Source organism: Miniopterus schreibersii, assembly GCF_964146895.1.
Source record: "Miniopterus schreibersii genome assembly, chromosome: 16".
NCBI classification, from domain to species: domain Eukaryota; kingdom Metazoa; phylum Chordata; class Mammalia; order Chiroptera; family Miniopteridae; genus Miniopterus; species Miniopterus schreibersii.
Genome location: NC_138116.1, coordinates 31,548,989 through 31,565,690, shown reverse-complemented (window position 1 = coordinate 31,565,690; position 16,702 = coordinate 31,548,989). Strand labels below are relative to the sequence as shown.

Here is a 16,702-nt window from a genome sequence, read left to right as displayed (position 1 = left end):
GGGTGAGGATTAAGTGAGATAATGTATGCCTAGCATATTATGGGCTCCCAGTAAAGTTAGCTGTTAGAAAGCAGAGGTTGGAGTCTCTCCACCGCCCATGATCCAGTAATCTTTACTCTCCAACTTTGAGCCTGATGACCATAAGGCATTTTTTCCCCCCCTTCCAGAATGAGTACATGAAAGAAGACTTTCTGATTAAAATTGAAACCTGGCACAAACCAGACCTTGGCACCCAGGAGAATGTAAGTAGCACTTCCCAAGAGCTCCAAGGGCTTCCAGGCCTCAGGGCAGGGTATTGAGGCTTTGCCCTGTAGCTTCTCCATCCTGCCGTGGGGTTCTCTCTGTGCTTTCCTTGTCCTAGCCAGGAAGGTAACAGCCTCTGCCTAGACCTGTCCTACTGGCTCTGTCTCTAATTTGCAAAATATGATCCATAAGACTACTTATAGGGCCTTTTCGTAGTACTGGGATTCAATTTCTGATACAGAGGAGCTATATTTTTAAAACATCGGGATTACAGCCGTGGTAGAGCACAATTTGTCAATAACTCCTAAAATTTAAAATACACCTATCCTTTACCCCAGCATTTCCACACTTAGGATTCTACCATAGGGTTACGTTTACACATGTGTGAAATAGCTTATATACAAGAAGATTCATTGTAGCATTCTTTGTGTAGCCAAAGATATAAACAATATAAGAGCACACCAGTAGGACACTTAAATAAATTCTGGTGCAGCCATATAAGTGGTATATTTTGCAGCCATTAAAAAGAACCAATAGGAAAAAAATAAAAGAACCAACAGGAATAAATCTTCAGGATATATTGTTCAGTGTTTAAAAAAGCAAGAGGCAAAACAGTGTGTATATATGTGCTACCATTTGTGTTAAAAGAAAATCTTTACACATGGATGTTTGTAAGTACATAGAACCTGCTAGCAGTGGTAACTTGGGAGGGAAAACAGAGACAAGCAAGACAAAGGGTTACTGTTTATCATATCCTTTTGTACATTTTGAATTTGTATCATAATTTCATATCATGTATATGTATAACCTGTTGGAATTAATTTCTTAAAAGCACCCAAATAAACAGTATATGGCTAAGCTGGCAATATCTCCACAAGTGTTTATAGTCTTTACAAAGGGGGAATGTGTGGAAATAGCGTAGGTACTATAGGTAGCCCTGAGAGAATTTTGGCCTGCTAAAGTGATCCTTAGGCTAAAAAATCAGAGCATTAGTTCTCAAATATGTGTCCACTTAAAAGTCATCCTCCCATTCCTTTGAATAATTTTGTATGTAATTCTTTACCAATCAAAATCTCACATCTATGGGAATAGCTCTTTTTAGGTGTCCATTCTGGGTAAAGGGTGCCTTGGTAGCTGACAAAAACTACACAGTGGTGCTCCTTGTTCCTGCAGGTACATAAACTGGAGCCTGAGGCATGGAAACATGTGGAAACCGTACATATAGACATTGCAGATCGAAGCCAAGTACTTAGCAAGGTAGGAACTGTTTAGAGATGTGGATGGCCTTTGAGATGCAGAAATGACTTCTAAGTCATTCAGAGAAACCAGGGAACCAGACCCAACTTGGCTGAACAGGAATTCTCTCTTGGGTATTACCTGTTTTATTTTTTAAATTAGTATTAAGAATTCCCTTGCCTTAACCTGGGAATACCACCGGGGAAATAGTGGCCCAGATGTTTGTGTCCTGTTTGGCCTCTGGAAATTATCACTGGACAGGGTAAGTGCTGTTGGTAGTCCTGCGGGTGATTTGCCCTGCTGAAATGAAACTTAGCCTGAAACTAGTTCTCAAATTTATTTTTCCAACCCAGTAATTAAGAAACATTTGTTGCCTGCCTATTGTGTTTGGAGTATTCTGTTCTGTGTGTTTCACACGAAGGGTGTTCCAGATATTTGAAAAGACAAGTCCCCTGCCCTCAGCAAATTAGTAGTTACTTCTCAGAGTAACAAACATGGCAGCAGGTGCCTAGCTAAGGACGTTCCACTGCTTGACCATATAGCTGGAGAACACAGGGACCCAATCTGCCCTGCTCACTGCTGTGCTCCCAGGAAGTATTTGTTTAGGAAAGGAAAGGGTAGTTCTCTGTCATTCAGTACTTTTCCTGTCTGACAGGCCTGTTGGAATCAGGGCACAGGAATTTGGAATAGTGTTTGCTCTCTGTATCCCAGGGGTATGATACCTCTTTCCTAGACTAACTCTGCGTGCTTCAGATATTTCAATTGGTACATTTCCAAAAAGATATGAAAACCATCTTGTGCTTCTTTACCTGATATTCCCATTCCCACCCTCAAAGGTTAGTGGATTTTTTTAAAAACTTTTAAATTGAAGTATAACATATATAGCAAAGTGAATATATCATAAGTGTACAGCTTGATGGATTTTCTCAAACTGAACATACACACCCAAATATTTCTCAAACAGAAATACTAGCAAAGAGTATGACTCTGAGTATTTTGTCAACTCTGCTTGTTCTGTGTGAATGGGAAGAAGCAGAGATAGGGAAGATTTATTTTTTTAAGCACACATACATAATCCCTTTAGCTTTGGGAAATACTTTATGACTGTGTGTATGTGTGTGATTTGTAACCTTCATTATTCTTGTTAAGTAGTTGCTGTGAGTTTGCTTTTCCTGAGCCCACAGTCAGTGCAGAGGAACAGCCAAAGATGAAGCTTTTGTTGTGGTTAATGAACGCACAGCATTGGCTGCATTATAAATCAGTGAAGTGAGACTGACAGTAATACACAAGAGAATACTATAATTGAACATTCTATGTCCTACGCATTGAACATTTCTAAAATGATTTTATTTCAATAGCCAGTTTAAAAAAAGAGAGAGAGAAACAAGCCAGAGAGATCAGGTTAGATTTCTGGAATGACAGCCAGTATTTTCAGCTCTGGCTGTGTGTTTTAGAATCACCTCCAGAGGTTAAAAAAACCACCATGGGCTGTCCATACCTGCAAATATTCTTATACATTGGATTTTAGGTAAAGTCGCCCAGAAATCTGTATTTTGAAAAGCTGTCCCGGTAATTTGGATGCTCACCCCAGGTAGAAAATCCCTGTTTTAGACAGTAAAGTACATGCCTGCCAGACAGTCTGGTGACACTTTCATATGGTAAAATTGAAAACAAACCCTGGCAGAAAAAAACACACAGAATTCTCCTCTGGGGAGACTGTAAACAGTTCTATATCTTATGATATTTTCCATATTTTCTATGAACCAGCAGCATTAAGACTGGCAGGAAGTGTATTTTAATAGAAAATTTGATTCCTCTCTCCCCCTCTGTCTTCCTCTCTCTCTCTCTCTCTCCCTTTCTCCTTCCTCCCTTCTTCTCTCCCTCCCTCCCTCCCCAAACTCCAATTCTACTACTTCTCAGGATTACAAGGCAGAGGAAGACCCAGCAAAATTTAAATCTATCAAAACAGGCCGAGGACCTTTGGGTCCCAATTGGAAGGTGCAGTTCACATCCTCACCACCAGGGGGCTGGGCACAGTGTGTGTTGTTGGGGGGCAGAGGGAAGAGGGGGGGCTCTCCCTATGGATGGAGGAAGGGAGTGTTTGGGGCTGTGCTAAGGGAGAGCCAAAGTTCTGCCCTGTCAGTTACCTGCCTGCCTGTGGGTGTGTTTCTAATACAGCAAGAACTTGCAAATCAAAAAGACTGCCCATACATGTGTGCATACAAACTGGTTACTGTCAAGTTCAAGTGGTGGGGCCTGCAGAACAAAGTGGAAAACTTTATACATAAGGTAAGTGACCAGAGTGAGGCCTTTTCAGTGTTTATGGGTTGGTGGGGGGTGTTCAACCCATGTGACTTATATCCTAGGGTGGATGACATTCAAATATTTCAGTTTGATTTCCTAGACCCTACTCATCTTTGTACTTAACTCTTACAGTTTAATGCCCTTCCATACAAAGGCACCACATGTGACAGGGAAGGAAACTGAGGCAAAAAAAAGGAAACAGGAAGAGGCTTGCTATGATTGAAATACAAATAAAACTGTCTTTCATTTTTCTTCCCTTTTTTTGGGTTAATCCTCACCTGAGGATATTTTTCCTATTGAACTTTTAGAGAGAGTGGAAGGGAGGGGGAGAGACAGAGAGAGAAACATATCCATGTGAGAGAGACACATCAATTTGTTGTCTCCCACATGTGCCCTGATTGGGCCGGGGGTCAAGCGTGCAATTGAAGTGCATGCCCTTGACCTGAATCAAATCCGCAACCCTTCAGTACAAGGACTGACGCTCTAACCACTGAGATAAACTGGCTAGGGCTCTTTCTCTTTTCTTGAAGCCAAAAGGCAAGAGGCACTGTGAGCCAAATTCTCCAGTGCCCTTAATTACTGAACTAGGCAAATGTAAGGAGTTTTTATAGCCTTTTTTCTGATGTGTTAGAGCCTCACTCTTAGGCTGTATTTTATAGCTGCCGGCCAGTTTTAACCTGGCTTTAGACTCCAGAGACAAGGAGAAAAATTGGCACAGTTATTCTGGGGCCTTGGTTTAGCTTTGAGCTCATGAGTTGCGTGTCTTGGTAGCATTTGGGGTACAGGGCCTAGCCGTGAGGCAGATACCCACATTCTCCAGGGGGGGCCCCCTCCTACTTAAAGCCATACCTATTAGGCATGTGAAGGCAAAAGTCATTGACCTATGGGACTGGAGGGCTGATCCAGACAAGGCAGCCAGGCATCACTCCTCCCCCACCTCCTCATCAAAGTGTGGGTATTTGCTTGGAGATCATGGGGGGGGTAGTTACAACAGTGGCCTTCACCCTCTGGGTTCTAACTGGGTTCCCTCCTTTTTATAGCAAGAGAAGCGTCTGTTTACAAACTTCCACAGGCAGCTGTTCTGTTGGCTTGATAAGTGGGTTGACCTGACCATGGACGACATTCGAAGGATGGAAGAAGAGACGAAGAGACAGCTGGATGAGGTAAGTAGATGCCCAGAGGATACTCTGGGGCTCTCAACTAGATAAACATGTGAAGGGGACTGTCTTGCCAGGACAGTTCACTGAGGGCACTGTTCTGTGGTTCTAGGAATGTGTCAGTGTCTGCTGTGGGTAAGGTCTAATGCCAGGCAATCTGGGAACTGTAAGGAAGAAAACAGCCTGTGCTCTTGAATTTGCAATCTAGTTGAGGTCTTGGCATATCCAGAGAAACAAATATGGCAGTATGTGCTGAATGCCAAGTGAGTAATACAGTTGCTGTAGTGGTTCTTCAGAGCTGGGTGGGGGAATCGTGCTGGGCGACAGAGATGGAGGTGACCTTGGGAGGAGGCGGGTTGGGCTGATTGTGAATACCACACACACGGCCCACGGAGGACACAACAGCACGCACAGAATTAATTATTCTGTAAGGTGGTTTTGAGCTATTTTTGGAGTTTGGAGACTGCTTTGGGCAGGTGGGGTTGACATTACTCCCAGAAGAAGGGCTCTCTGCCCCATGGAAGCCCGAAGACCTAATGTTTGGAGATGCTCCCTGTTACGCTCACTCTGAGGAGATCATCATAAATAACATTCACATACTCGCTGTGTGTAAGACACTGTTCTGAGGGCTTTTATGTACACCATCTCCTGTGAGCCTCACAACACCCATGGGGGGGCACCACTGTGATCCCCACCCTCAGATAAGGATGTGGAGACTGAGAGTTCAGCATGTGCCCAGGGTCATACAACCTGCTGGTAATAAGGTCAGGGTAAGAGCTATAGCTCTTAATCACTCAGCTTCTTCTCCTCCCTCCAAATACCATTTGGGGCCCTCCTTCTCTCTTGGGGTGGAGAATAAAGGAGGAAGCTCTGTTTCATAAGATCTACCATCCATTTCTCTCTTCTTGCCTTGGATGGGTTGGCACGGTGCGCGGGTGTCTGGCAGACATTGCTTTGTGTAGCCTTGCCTGGCTCTCCAGCAGGGCCTCAGGTGAGACCCAGGCCTGGGTGCTGTGGCACCCCATGCTCTAGGAGCCCTTTCTTCCTCTGGAGCACCCAGGGGAGTTGTCTTTAACCCACAATGACACTTCCTGGGCTGACTCACTGGGTAAATGGTATGCTGAGCTAGTTGCTGTTGAAGGCAGATGTTCCGGGTATTCATTCAGCTGCATTTGGCAGGAAGTGGCAGGATTTTGGACACAATTTCTGATCCTTCTGTTAAGGATCTTCAGGAAGTGGTAGAATTTAACATCCAGGGCTCTGGCCATTCTGACTGTATAAGAAAGGCTTGAGTCTTTTGGTCACCCTAGTCCTGACAAAAAGAAAAGAAAAAACTTGCTAAAGGTAGGATCACAGAGCCTTCAGGGGTTTAGTCTGGAGCTTCAGCCACCCACTGTACACATGCCAGCCTAAAGTACACAATGGAAGTGTTTGCAGACAGCCTTTTGCTGTGGGTAGAATTTGCATTCTTGGACCTGAGAGAACCGGATCTGCCTCCGTCAGATTTGAATTTTGAGAGCCCTCATCTTTTTTTTTTAATTTATCTTTATTGTTGAAAGTATTACAGTGTCCCATTTTCCCCCCCATTGACCCCCTCCACCTCGCTTCCACCCCCTCCCCAGGCCTTTACCCCATTATTGTCTGTGTCCATGGGTTATGCATATATGCATTTAATTTCTTTGGTTAATCTCTTCCCACCCTCCACCCCCCTTCCCTCTTTTCTCTGAAATATGATTGGCTGTTACAAGCGTCAGTGTCTCTGGATCTGTTTAGTTCGTCAGATTCTTTTGTTCATTAGCTTCTTAAAGACGACCCTTAAACATTTCCTATAGTGCTGGTCTGGTGGTGATGAACTCCTTTAGCTTTTTCTTATCTGTGAAGCTCTTTATCTGACCTTCAGTTCTAAATGATAGCTTTGCTGGGTAGAGCAGTCTTTGTTGTAATTCCTTGTTTTTCATCACTGTGAATATTTCTTGCCACTCCCTTCTGGCCTGCAAAGTTTCTGTGAGAAATTAGCTGACAGTCATATGGGTGCTCCCTTTGGATACCTAACTGCCTTTCTCTTGCTGCTTTTCTTTTAAGATTCTTTGTCTTTAACTTTTGGCATTTTAATTTTGATTTGTCTTGGTGTGGGCCTGTTTGGGTTCCTCTTGTTTGGGACTCTCTGTGCTTCCTGGAATTGTAAGTCTGTTTCTTTCCCCAGGTAGGGGAAGTTTTCTGTCATTATTTTTTCAAATAGGTTTTCCCTTTTTTGCTCTTTCTTCTCCTCCTGGTATCCCCATAATGTGAATGTTGGGCCACTTGAAGTTGTCCCAGAGGCTCCTATACTATCTTCATATTTCTGGATTCTTTTTTCTTTTTGCCCTTCTGATTGGGTGTTTTTTGTTTCCTCATATTCTGAATTGCTGATTTGATTCTCAGTGTCCTCTACTCTACTGTTGATTCACTGTAAATTCTTCATTTCAATTAGCGTAGCCTTCACTTTTGACTGGTTCTTTATTATGGCATTGATGACCTCACTAGTTTCCTTAAAAGTCTTACTAAGATCCTTGAGCATCCTTATAACGATTGTTTTTGTTTTGTTTTGTTTTAAATTTTAAATTTTTATTTTTGTTTAAAATATTATAGATGTCCCTTTTTCTCCCCAATGACCCATTCCACCCCCTCCCACCCCCTCCCCAGTCCCTCTCCCCACCATTGTCCATGTCCTTGGGTTGTGCATATATGCATATAAATTCTTTGCTTATAACCATTGTTTTGAACTCTGTATTTAGTAACTTCCTTGGCTCCATTTCATTTAGTTCTTTTTCTGGAGATTTCTTATGTTCTTTCCTTTGTGACATGTTTTTTTGCCTCTGCATTTTGGCTGCTTCCAGGTGTTTGTTTCTATGTATTAGATAGAGCTGCTTTGTCTCCTGGAATTGGTAGAGTGGCTTTGTGTAGTAGGTGACCTGTAGTGCCCAGTGGAATTGGTAGAGTGGCTTTGTGTAGTAGGTGTCCTATAGTCCCATAGGCCCACCTGAGCTGGGCCTTCCAGGTGCTTCCCTGTGTGTGCTGTGTGTACTGTCCTGTTGTAGTTGAGTCTTGGTTGCTATTGGAATCACAGGGAGGAATTAACCCCCAGGCCAATCGGCTGTGAGGACCAGCTGCAACTACAGCCAAAGAGCTGCTGTGCTGGAGACACCACTGTGGAGCAGGATTTACTTCAGTGGGTCTTCGGTGTTCATCAAATCCGCCCCTTGAGTATGTCACTTATGGATGTGGTAGGGTTGTAATCTAGTGTGGTCTAAGCTGACTACTAGGTGCACTCTCTCTGGGGCCTCCCAGGAGGTGCAAAGTCAGCCTCTGCCTGTGCCCTGCCCAGGGCCACCCAGCATGAGCTACACAGCAATCTGTAGATGGCTGCTACTTGTACTGGGCTTGGAGGTGTCCAGGAGAGGCCAAGCTATGAACCAAGGCAGGCTGCTGCTAGTGCCAGGCCTGGGGCTGCTTATCGAGAGGTATGTTGCACACTGAGGCCAGCTGCTGCTTGTTTGAGAGATTTTAGGGAAGTCCTAAGCATGAGGCTAGAGGGGCCACTTGCATAGAAAAGCCACTGGAAATGGCTTGGACGAGCTTGCAAGTAAGGAGGGGCGGGGTCTCCGGCAATCACCAGGGCAGGGCAAAAGGTGTGAGTCAGGTTGATGGAAATTCAGAAAAGGCTCCTGCTTGCCGGTTCTGTGCTGGGAGGACTCATCAAAGGAGCAATGGCCTCTGCCAGCTTTTCTATTTGAGAGAAAGCTGCCCTCCGAGCTCTCGTCCTGATTCCAAGCAAGTTAGTTCCTCCCTGAATGTACCAGGTTTTTTTCAAGCTGCTGCCCAGCATTGGAGCTCAGAGGGAGTGCATCTGAGTAAGTCCGTGCCCGGGCCTTTTAAGAGGAACACCTGGGACTCCCCCAGCCTTCATGTCACTCAGCCACAATCCCCGCTGGTTTTTATAGCCCAAAGTTGTGGCGACTTCTCTTCCTGGCACTGGAACCCTGGGTTGGGGGGCCCGATGTGGGGCTGGGACCCCTTGCTCCTCCGGGAAACCTCCAAGAAATCCCTCCCGGTTTTAAACTGCTGCACCTGGGTGTGGGACCACAGCTGCATCTCTGTGATTCTGCCCAGATTTCGCCCTGCGTCTCCACCCCTCCTTCTGGTATTGATGTGCTGCTTCATTTCCCTAGTTGAAGGACTTCTGTTCAGCTAGATTTCAGGAGGTTCTGAATGATGGTTGTTCTGTATTTTAGTTGTAATTTTGATGTGGTTGTGGGAGGTAGCAGGTACCACTGTTAGCTACACCACCATCTTGTTGTCTCCTCCCTATTTTTTTACATTTTTGTTTTGTTTTGTTGTTGTTAATCCGCACCTGAGGATATTTTTTTCCATTGATTTTTAGAGAGTGGAAGGGAGGGAGAGAAACATTGATGTGAGAGAGACACATTGATCGATCACCTCCCACACACACCCTGACCAGGGCCAGGGATCAAATCTGCAACACAGGTAGAGCCCTTGACTGGGAATTGAACCCAAGATGCCACCGTGCACAGGCTGATGCTCCAAGCACTGAGCCACACAGGCCAAGGCTTTCCCTACTTACTAGACTAGGAAATTTACTGAAAAACAACAAAGATGCTGTGTGTTAGAACACATGATTAAGATTCCCCTGAGGGCCCTGGCTGGTGTGACCCAGTTGATTGGAGCATCATCCTGTGCACCAAAGGGTCCCAGGTTAATTTTCAGTTAGGGTGTATACCCAGGTTGCAGGTTCAATCTCCAGTCAGGGCACATACAGGAGGCAACCAATTGATGTTTCTCTCTCACACTGATGTTTCTCTTTCTAAAATTCAATAAATAAAAATGTTTTTAAATTATTTTAAAAAAAGATTCTGCCACAATTTTCTTTCCCAGTCTTCCCTGTGGGTCTTCCTCTCTAAGTCCATATTGGCTCCATGAGTATTCTGATCCTTCCATAATCCTTCCATTCTTAGTACTTCTGGCCTACCTTGGGGCCTGTCTCTGAGCCTCCCTGTAGCCGGTCTCCCCATCCATGTGCTTGCAAGGGAATACGCCTGTCCCTTACTCATCACCTGAATCTTGGTGCAGAGGGCCCTTGCTTTATCTTATGGCTTTTTGACTAAGGGATCACCATCAGTTTTAGATTTTAAGCTTTAAACTCTAGGCTGGTTACCCAGAGAATATATAAGGGTCTTTGTGCAGTGAAATGCCTTGCAGAACACTACACCCAGTTTCCAGTTTGGGATTGTGGTAAATAGAGGGTGGGGCAAAAGTAGGTTTACAATTGTTCAGGTGGAAAATAATACAGTTAATAAATAGTGCAAGAACTGCCCTAGCCAATTTGGCTCAGTGGTCAGAGCGTTGACCCATGGACTGAAGGGTCCTGGGTTTGATTCCGGCCAAGGGCATGTACTTCGGTTTCAGGCTTGTCCCCAGCCCTGGTCGGGGTGCGTGTAAGAGGCAACCAGTCGATGTGTCTCTCTCACATCGGTGTTTCTTTCTCTCAAAAGCAATGGAAAAAATAGCCTCGGGTGAGGATTTATAAATAAATAAATAAATAAATAAATAAATAAATAAATAAAGCAAGAATAAACTCTGGCCTGCTGGTGTAGCTCAGTGGTTGAGTGTGGACCCTGGACCAGGTAACAGTTTGATTCCTGGTCTTGGCATATGCCCAGGTTTCAGGCTTGATTCTCAGTAGGGAGCGTGTAGGAGGTAACCGATCAACGACTCTCTCTCATCATTGATGTTTCTATCTCTCTCTCCCCTCCTCTCTCTGAAATACTAATAATAAATTCCACATTTCACGTACTCACAATTCCAACCTACTCGCAACTGCAAACCTACTTTTGCCCCATCCTATGTAAGTTCTGAGGGTTAAGCTGATAAAGGGAAACCACTTAGTACCTAGCTCACCTGCTGGGCCATGAGAGCCTAGAATCCAAGATTCCCATTGTGTCTGTAGAGGGCAGAGCTAGGTCTTTTGAGGATGAGGGATCCCTATATGTGGAGGATGATGCTGTCCTGTGGAATCTAAATTCCCTCTGACCTGCCTGGCAATACTTGACCCCAGGGCAGACTACTGGGAACATTGCACAACATCTTGAAATATGGGAGTAGCTTTATTTTCTTTTTAAATATAGTTTTAGCCCGGCCGGGCGTGGCTCAGCGGTTGAGCATGGACCTAGGATCCAGGAGATCAGGGTTCGATTCCCGGTCAGGGCACATGCCCAGTTGTGGGCTTCATCAATGACTCTCTCATCATTGATGTTTCTGTCTCTCTCTCTCCCTCTCCTTTCCTCTCTCTGAAATCAATAAAGATATATTTTTTTTTTAATTTAAATAAATAAATAAATAAATAAATAAATAAATAAATAAATAAATAAATGTAGTTTCATTTTTCAATATTAAGGTAATATATACACATTAAACATTTTTGGGAAAACAGTGAAAAGTAGAAAAAAGTCCTGTATTCTCACCATTTAAAGACAACCACTAGAAACATTTTCCTGCATTTCTAAGTCTTTCTACACTTTAATTCATTATTATTATTGGTTTGAGAGAGAGAGAAAAAACACATCCGTTTGTTGTTCCACTTATTTGTTCATATATTGGTTGATTCTTGTATGTGTCCTGACCGGGATTGAACCCACAACCTTGGCATATTGGTATATGTGCTGCCGAAGCGAGCACAACCTTGGCATATTGGGATGACGTTCCAACTGAGCTACCCAGCCAGTGATTTCTACACACTTATTTAGTTATGATTGTATTACATGTGCCAGGTGATTATATTACCTTTTTCTCTGAACATTATAATAAAGCATCTTCTCACTAAAAAACTTGTTCACATACATCTCTCTGACTGCAACATACATGCTGCTCTGTACTGTGTCATTTACCCTGTGTTGAGTTTTCCTTCATGTTGTTCCCAGGTTCTCACAGTTATGAATAATGCTGTGATGAATGTTTTTGTGCACTGTTTTGTTTTGTTTTTTAATCCTCACCTGAGGATATTTTTTCCATTGCTTTTCAGAGAGGGTGGGGGGATAGAAACATTGATGTGAGAGAGATACTTCAATTGGTTGCCTCCCAATCACGTGCTGACTGGGGCGGGGGATTGAGCCTGCAACTGAGGTACTTGCCCTTGGCTGGAATTGAACCCAGGACCCTTCAGTCTGTGGGTCGACGCTCTAACCATTGAGCCAAACCAGCTAGGGCTGCGCATTGGGGTTTTTTTTGGTAATTAGGATTATTTCCTCAGAATAAATTCCTACAAATGGAATTAAGAGAATTTAAGGCTCTTGTTATTTATTGTCAAATTGATCTCCCAAAGGGCTGAACCTATTCATAGAGGCTTTCTAAATAGGTTCTAAAAACAGTTCCACATGTGCCTCATATCTGTGTTCCTTCGGGAATGCTAATTCATTTGTGGTTACTTTTCAGTGTCTTAAACTGATTTTTAACTAGCTTTGGTTTTTTAACTCAACATTTTATTTTGAGATGAGTGTAATATTCACATGCAGTTATGTGAAATATGCAGTTATGTGAAATAATAGATCTGTTTCTTCCAGTGGCAGTGTTTTGCAAAACTATACTGCAGTATCACAACCAGGATATTGACATTGTTATTTTTACTAACTTTTTACTAACTTTTTAAGTCAAAGGAGTGTTTCATACTTAACAGTAAAAAGTTTTCAAAAGATATAGAAAATATTAAAAAATATAAGTCTATATAAATAAATAAAATAAATGAAAGTCTCTTTCCTCCAACCCCTGGCCTCATTCCTAGAGGAAATCATTGTGGGGGGAAAAACAAAAACTAGGAGGTTCTCTTTTCATGCTCAACTACTGTATGTGTGTATGTGTGCCTGTAATGGCTTGATTCAAGGAACACTACAAACCAGTTAAAATCTCTCATGTCACTAGGCCCCAGGAAACAGGAAATAAGCATTCTTACAGCATTTCATTATAAGAATAAAATAACGCATTTTTATTTCAGTGGCACCCTGGGGGCGCTCCTTGTCTCTGAGAATAGGGGAAGCTATCCGGTTCCCTAATGGGAAGTTGCATCTTATTTCAAGCAGTAGGAAAACAGGACCTAGCTTTGCATTAGCTGTGAACTCTCAGGATATATAGGGATCTGGCTGAGGCCCAAGGAACTTTGCTCCCATTATATTAAATTACTTGTCTCTCTGATTATTGAAAATTTATGAGAATGGTCATTAGTGAGCCGACATTTAATGAGCATGTTTTTGTCTCTTTTTAAAAATTTAAAGAATTTCAGACTTATAGAAAATGGCAAGAAGAATACAATACCCCTTTACCCAGAGACTCCATTTCTTTACAGCAAAGAATAGGACTCAGGACCACACAGTGCAGCCTTCTCATCTCTTTCAGTCTGGTGATATTCCTCAGTTTTTCCTGGACTTCCATTTTTGAGGGTTATAGGCTAAGCCATTTTGTATAATATCCCTAAAGTTGTGTTTGTCCAGTGATTCTGCATAATTAGATCCAGTTTATATATTTTAGGCCAGAATGTCAAAGATTCAGTGTTCTTTTCATTGTATTCTGTCTTTGTACCTAGTTCCTGGTGAGGTTACTTAGCTTTGTTCTGCTGAAGTACAACAGGGTGTCCAGGCTGGTCTAGTTCTTTCCATGACTCAGTCCTGGAATCGGCCATATCTCCAAGGATCCCTGGTTCCTTTTAGTGGCGGCTAAGTATGCTCATTACTATTGGGGTGTTGCTGCTCCCAGACCTTCTCATAGGACAGAGGTAGGGAACTTTTACATTTATACTTATTTCTGTATCTACCTTACATATTATGTTCATACAAAATACCCCCAATTCCTGCCTAACGCCACAGGGTTAAGTTTTTGTCTTTTTAAAAATATGGCAGTGCCCTTATCTTTAACAGATTTGTCATGTTGTGAACTCTTGAATTTATTGCACCCTTAGGAAATAATATAGTAACAGGTATTAATGTAGACAACTAAACTTACAGGAGCAATTATAATTTAAAGATATCATTCAGGAAAGTGAGTTTTGAGCAAAATCTATAGGAGACAAGCTTTCTAGGTGGAGCTAAGAGCCCACTCAAAGGTGTGGACTAGTGCATGTCTGAATGTAGACTTTCCTGTTTGGAGCAGAGGATCTTTGCTGGAGGCTATGAAAAGTGAGGCTTGTCAGACTGGTTGATCTTAAGACTCACGTATGGTCCATCTCCTATAGGTTCTGATTCATCAGGTCTGGCACCCAAGAATCTACAAGTACCCCAGGCAATTCTTTTGATCATGTTTGAGGAAACTCTGGCCTACATTGGGAAGGACCAGAATTTTTACCATGCCCATGTTCCTCGTGGACTTAACGGGGAAGAGGGGGGTTGAAAAGTGGCAGGAAGTGTATCCTGAGAATGTTTCTCATTGGAGAACTATCGCTACTGAGATAGGATCTCTGCAAAATGTGCTAGTATTAAAGTTTTAGTGAATAGAACATAACTTTGAGGAGGGCTATAGCTTAAAAGTCCAGATTCTTCAGAACTTGTATACGTGCACATGCTACAGGATATCATTTAGAACAGAAATAGCAGCATAGATAATGTACTGAGTGTACACTCCATGCCAAGCCTTCTGCTATGATAAGTACTCTATATGAATATCATTATGCCTTCACCACAACCCCAGGACATATGTGCTGCTATTATCTCTACTTTATTATTGCAGAAATTGAGGCTTAGAGAGCAGTGAAGTAATATGTTTAAGTTCACACAATTAGTGATGGTGCCAGAATACAATCCAGGCAGTTTGATTCCAGAGGTCATGCTCTTATATGCTCAAAATTTGTTGAATGAGCCCTGGCTGGTATGGCTCAATTGGTTGAGCGTCCTCCCGTGCACCAAAAGGTCACCAGTTCAATTCCCAGTCAGGGTGCATGCCTAGGTTGTGGGTTCCATCCCCAGTCTGTGTGTGTGCAGGAGACAACCAATTGATGTTTCTCTCTCTTCCCTTTCTCTCAAATCAATAAACAAAATATTTTTTAAAAATTTGTTGAATGAATAAAGAATGAAAATTGAGCAAAAAACTCATAGATAGTAAGAAATATCTAATGGAAGTTAAAATACACATTATAGACATTCTGCAAACAGAATTTTCAAGCCAGAAAGGATTTGAGAGAGATCACCTCCACAGTATCCCCAACAAGAACTTGTATCCACTTCTTGGGGAGTGCTAGTGACAAGGACTACTCAGTGCTTTCAGAGAACACCCCATCCTGTTTTCCAGCAGCTTCACACTTCTTTTAAGCTGAGACCTGCCCCCTGTTCTTTCTAGCCGTGTTCTTGTGCCAAATTCTGATGCCACACTGTGTCCACCTGACTGGGCGAAGCCTCTGAGCAGAATTTGCTGCGTTCCATCCTCCTGTCTCTAGGGAGCCAGAGGGTTTTCCCACTCACTTCCTTCAGGTCTCTACTCAAATGTCACTTATCCGAGAGACCTTCCATAGACAGCTTATAAAGTAGCACTTCCCCCAAGTCGTTCTCCCTCCCAGCAGTCCTCAGCCCCACCTGACATATAGTAGTTTGCTTATTTCCCTCACTTTGCCCCAGAATGTAAGTTCCGTGAAGTGAGACTTGGACTGTTTGGTTCACTGCTGAATCCTCAGGCCTGGATCAGTGCCTCATACAAAAGTGATGCTTCATAAGTATCTGTTGAATGATTGAGAGACAGGAACTTAAGAACTAAAACCCAACACTGGGGAGAGGAACAGGAATCGTGGATGGTGGGACTAGTGTCACAGAGCTGTAAATGGTATGGCTTTGGCTGTATATATGCAGAATTCTATTCTTTTGGTTGACTCTGTGCACCAAAAGTGCTCCACCCTATCTTGTGGCAGGGTTGTGAAGGCAGGACGTATCTGTGGTGAAGTTCCATCAGCAGCAAGAGCCTTCAATTTTTTCTGCTTTTTGTTTCAGATGAGACAAAAGGACCCAGTGAAAGGAATGACAGCAGATGACTAAAGCCACCCTTCCCCCTTCTGCACTGTATGTACCCCATTTCTCACTATGTATGCCAGTTTGGGTCCTCAAGGCCTCAGCAGCTCACTATGGAGTCAGAAAACTGGCTTCCTTCCTCATCCTGCCCTCTAGGAATAATGATTGCCATGCTAAACAGGCTTGTCATGCTCTTGGGCTTCCACTGTAAGAAATTATGCCTGTTAGGACATTTCAGGGACATATGATTTTACAAAGAACTACTCAGACAGACATGGACAGGGTGGTGAGACAGGGTGAGATGGGGTGGTAGATGCAGAATTGAAGCTTATTGGCAACTAATTACTCTTCCTCTCCTAACTTGAGCCATTTCAGGTTGAAGCTGGCATTCTAGAGCACTCTTATACCTCCCCCACCCTGTGCCAGAGCCAGTCTCTAACTCCCAACTGATAGCATCCCTGCCCATCCCACCCTGAAAGTCTGTTGGCGTTCATTGTTGTATCTGGTGCTTCATTTCCTTCCTCTTTATACCCCCTGATCCCATACTAAGTAGCTGTCCTCATCAGAGGCAGCATCTTTCAGAAGCTTGGAGAGTATTTCTGCCCACGCCATGGGACCAGAATGGGATGTCCCTTGTTTCATACTGTCACTCTTCCCTTCCTTCTAATTGCTCCCAGTGCCCTGCACACTTCCAGACCTGTTGTTTTTCCAGAAGCTCAAAGTGGGCTTGGTCAT

At 43.3% G+C, this 16,702-nt stretch overlaps 1 protein-coding gene across 1 annotated transcript in view; it reads left to right on the top strand.

The window, feature by feature from the left end:
* Window positions 1-16,702, top strand: part of PITPNA (phosphatidylinositol transfer protein alpha) — a 39,289-nt gene that overhangs the window by 19,735 nt on the left and 2,852 nt on the right. Inside the window, exons 6-11 of the mRNA XM_081116236.1 lie at window positions 168-242; window positions 1,417-1,500; window positions 3,400-3,477; window positions 3,658-3,768; window positions 4,824-4,946; window positions 15,950-16,018. Of these exons, the coding sequence (XP_080972362.1) occupies window positions 168-242; window positions 1,417-1,500; window positions 3,400-3,477; window positions 3,658-3,768; window positions 4,824-4,946; window positions 15,950-15,994 (516 nt within the window). The 3' untranslated portion in view covers window positions 15,995-16,018. The remainder of the gene's footprint in view (window positions 1-167; window positions 243-1,416; window positions 1,501-3,399; window positions 3,478-3,657; window positions 3,769-4,823; window positions 4,947-15,949; window positions 16,019-16,702) is intronic.